This window comes from Phascolarctos cinereus, unplaced genomic scaffold (genome assembly GCF_003287225.1).
Source record: "Phascolarctos cinereus isolate Bilbo 61053 unplaced genomic scaffold, phaCin_HiC Scaffold_5;HRSCAF=322, whole genome shotgun sequence".
Taxonomy (NCBI): domain Eukaryota; kingdom Metazoa; phylum Chordata; class Mammalia; order Diprotodontia; family Phascolarctidae; genus Phascolarctos; species Phascolarctos cinereus.
In genome coordinates, this window is record NW_027555958.1 from 327,527,892 (window position 1) to 327,530,882 (window position 2,991).

The 2,991-nt window shown below is 43.3% G+C and overlaps 1 protein-coding gene across 1 annotated transcript; it reads right to left on the minus strand.

The window, feature by feature from the left end:
* Positions 1 to 1,641: 1,641 nt before the first annotated feature.
* On the minus strand, positions 1,642 to 2,585 carry LOC110201839 (olfactory receptor 6N1-like). The gene is given in 2 exon segments (XM_020977718.1): positions 1,642 to 1,805; positions 1,808 to 2,585. Coding segments are annotated over 2 exon segments (942 nt in total).
* Positions 2,586 to 2,991: the final 406 nt, after the last annotated feature.

The window sequence follows — 2,991 nt, forward strand, 5'->3', positions numbered from 1 at the left end:
GACTTATCTTTCTAGGCTCCCTATCTCACAGAAAGACTATGATGATAATAATAATAATAGCTTATAATATGGCAGCTAGATGGCTCAGTGGATAAGGCATTGGTCTTGGAGTTAGGAAGACTTGAATTTAAATCCCACCTCATACACTTAGTAGCTGTGTGACCCTGGGCAAGTCATTTAACCTCTGTTTGCCTTAATCTACTGGAGGAAGAAATGGCACACCCCTCCAGTATGTTTTCCAAAAAAACTCCTTAGACAGTATAGTGTACAAGATTAATGAAGAATCAGAAACAACTGAGCAACAATTACATAGCATTTACTATATGCCAAGGACTGTGCTAAGTACTTCAAAATTATTATCTCATTTGATCCTCACAAAAGTCCAGAGAAATAGGAGCTATTATTATCCCTATTTTACAGATGAGAAAACTGAGGGAAACACAAATTAAGTGACTTGGCCAGGGTTACACAGCTATTAAGTGTCTGATAGAAGGTCTGAACTCAGGTCTTCCTGACTCCAGGCCTGGAACTCTAACAATGCAAGTAAAGCTTTTAATAGTTGTAAGGCACAAAGTTGTGTAAATATAAGATCTCTCTATGGGGGTTGAGGGAAGGGAGGAGAGGGAGAGAAACTAGATTTTATGTTCATTTGAAAAAAAATTAAATTTAATAAATGAGTGCATGTTGTCATTGTTTACCTGTGTAGATAGACAATGCTTTGTAGAAGTCTTCTTTTAGGGTCAGATTGTATGCTGACTCCTCAATCTCCCCAACCCCGCAAAATCCATGAACTCTTTTTTTTTTCCAGCCTCCTGAGAGTTCCTAATACAGGAGACCAATAGTGTAATATAAGATAACTAAAGGAGTTAATGAGATAAAAATTGTAGAGTTTAACCCAGTGCCTGGTACACAGCTAAGTGTGATATACCCATTATAATTACTACCGTATGTGTATGTAAAATATTATATTATATTCCCAACTTTTGTGACCTTGTAAAAGGCATTTCTGGGCCTCAGTTTTTTCATCTTTAAAACAAGTGGATTGGACATAATGATCTTTAGGTATCTTCCAGCTCTAAAATGGATCTTCTTTCCAGCAGGATGCCTCCCAATCCTCCCAGGGCTGCCCTCTAGGGCTAACTCAGGCTATATGAGGTTGAAGTAGTTTCCCCAAGAGGCTTCCTGAAGAAGAAAGGCATGGAGTCAGAAGACTTAGGTTCCAGTTTCAGCTCTGCCATTCAATAAGTTACTTCCTGTCTGGGAGTACAAGTTTCCTCTTCTGTAAAATGGCACAAACTGCCTGGACTGCATTAACTCCCAGTGCTGTATCAGGCTTTGATGAGATGATGCACGTGAGAGCACTTTGTAAACCATAAAAAGCTTGACAAATGTAGTTTTCCGTCATGGTTGTGGTTGTGGTTGTGGTTGTTATATCTGGAACTGGGCACTTCCCAAGGTCCTGGACCATGACTGCTCCTCTGCATCTCCAAACACAAGGTGTATAAACACAGCCCGTGAGTAGTGGACTAACTCCTTGACTGAGTGACCCTTGCACTGGCTACCCATTCAATCCTATGACAACCCAATTGAATAAATATCCCCAACAATTCCCCTATGGCTAGGCTAGCAGCTGAAGAACATTCAGCACCCCTTCAGCACTGCCCAAAGCCTATGGGTGACCCTCTTCACAGCCTCCTTCACTTCTTTGTTGCGCAGGGTGTAGATGATAGGATTGAGGAAGGGGGTGAGCAGGGCATATATCAGGGCAATGCGCTTGTCTGAGCCCTCTGCCTGGCCCCCAGGGGCCCTACATAAACAGCGAAGGCTGAGCCATAGAATAAGGCCACTACCATCATGTGGGAAGAACAGGTGGAGAAAGCCTTAGCCCTGCTGGCAGCTGTAGGTAACCTCACCACAGCCCTCAGGATGCCCCCATAAAAGAATAGGATCAAGATAAAGTTGCACCCGGTAGCCACGCCAATCACAACCCCGTGGACATGTGCATGCCAGGCAGTGCCCACACATGACAGCCGCATGAGTGGTGCAAGGTCACAGAAGTAATGAGCAATCTCCATCTCGCAGAAGGGCAAGGAGGCAGTGAGGAAGGTGGGTACCATAGCCGCAGAAAAGCCAGCTACCCAAGAGGCTGCTGCTAGCCAGATCCACACCTGGCCACCCATAAGACTGTGGTAGCGGAGAGGGTGACAAATAGCAAAATAGCGATCAAGGGCCATGACACCCAAAAGGTAACACTCAGTCAGACCCAGTGAGTGGAAAATGTACAACTGAGTGAAGCAGACAGTAGGAGAGACAGGTGAGGGCCCATGAAGTATAGTGCACAGGAGTGTGGGCACTGTGGTGCTGATGTACCAGACTTCCAGGAAGGACAGGATGCTGATGAAGAAATACATGGGAGTGCCCAGTCCAGAGTCAGCCTGGACTAGGACAATGATGAACAGGTTACCAGCCAAGGTGAGGAGGTAGATGGACAGGACACCCAGGAAAGCAAGGGTTTGCAGGGATGGGGTAGGAGAGAAGCCAACTAGGACAAAGTTCTGGACCCAGGTTTGGTTAGCACAATTCATGGTTTCCAGGACTGGGGTTAAAAGAAGAGGCAAGGGGAGTTCAGAAAGTTAAGTAGTTTAATGGAAAGGTGAAAGACTCCTAGACCCAGACCTGCTATTTACAAGCTATGGGACCATGACCAAGTCATTTCATTTCTTTGAGGATCATTTTCCCTTTTTCTCTCTCAATACATCTAATCAAAGGATCAATTATTTCATCAGGTATTATTTTTTCCTTCCACCAATGCAGATTTTGGCTCTTCTATGCCTTAAGAAATAGTATGATGAATTTCTATAGCAAAAACAAACAAATAAATAAAAGAGTCAGTAAATGAATAAAGAGATAGATGAATAAATTAATTAATGAATGAATTAATGAATAAATAAATAAATTTCTTCATCTGGTGATGAAGTTACAAACTTAGCC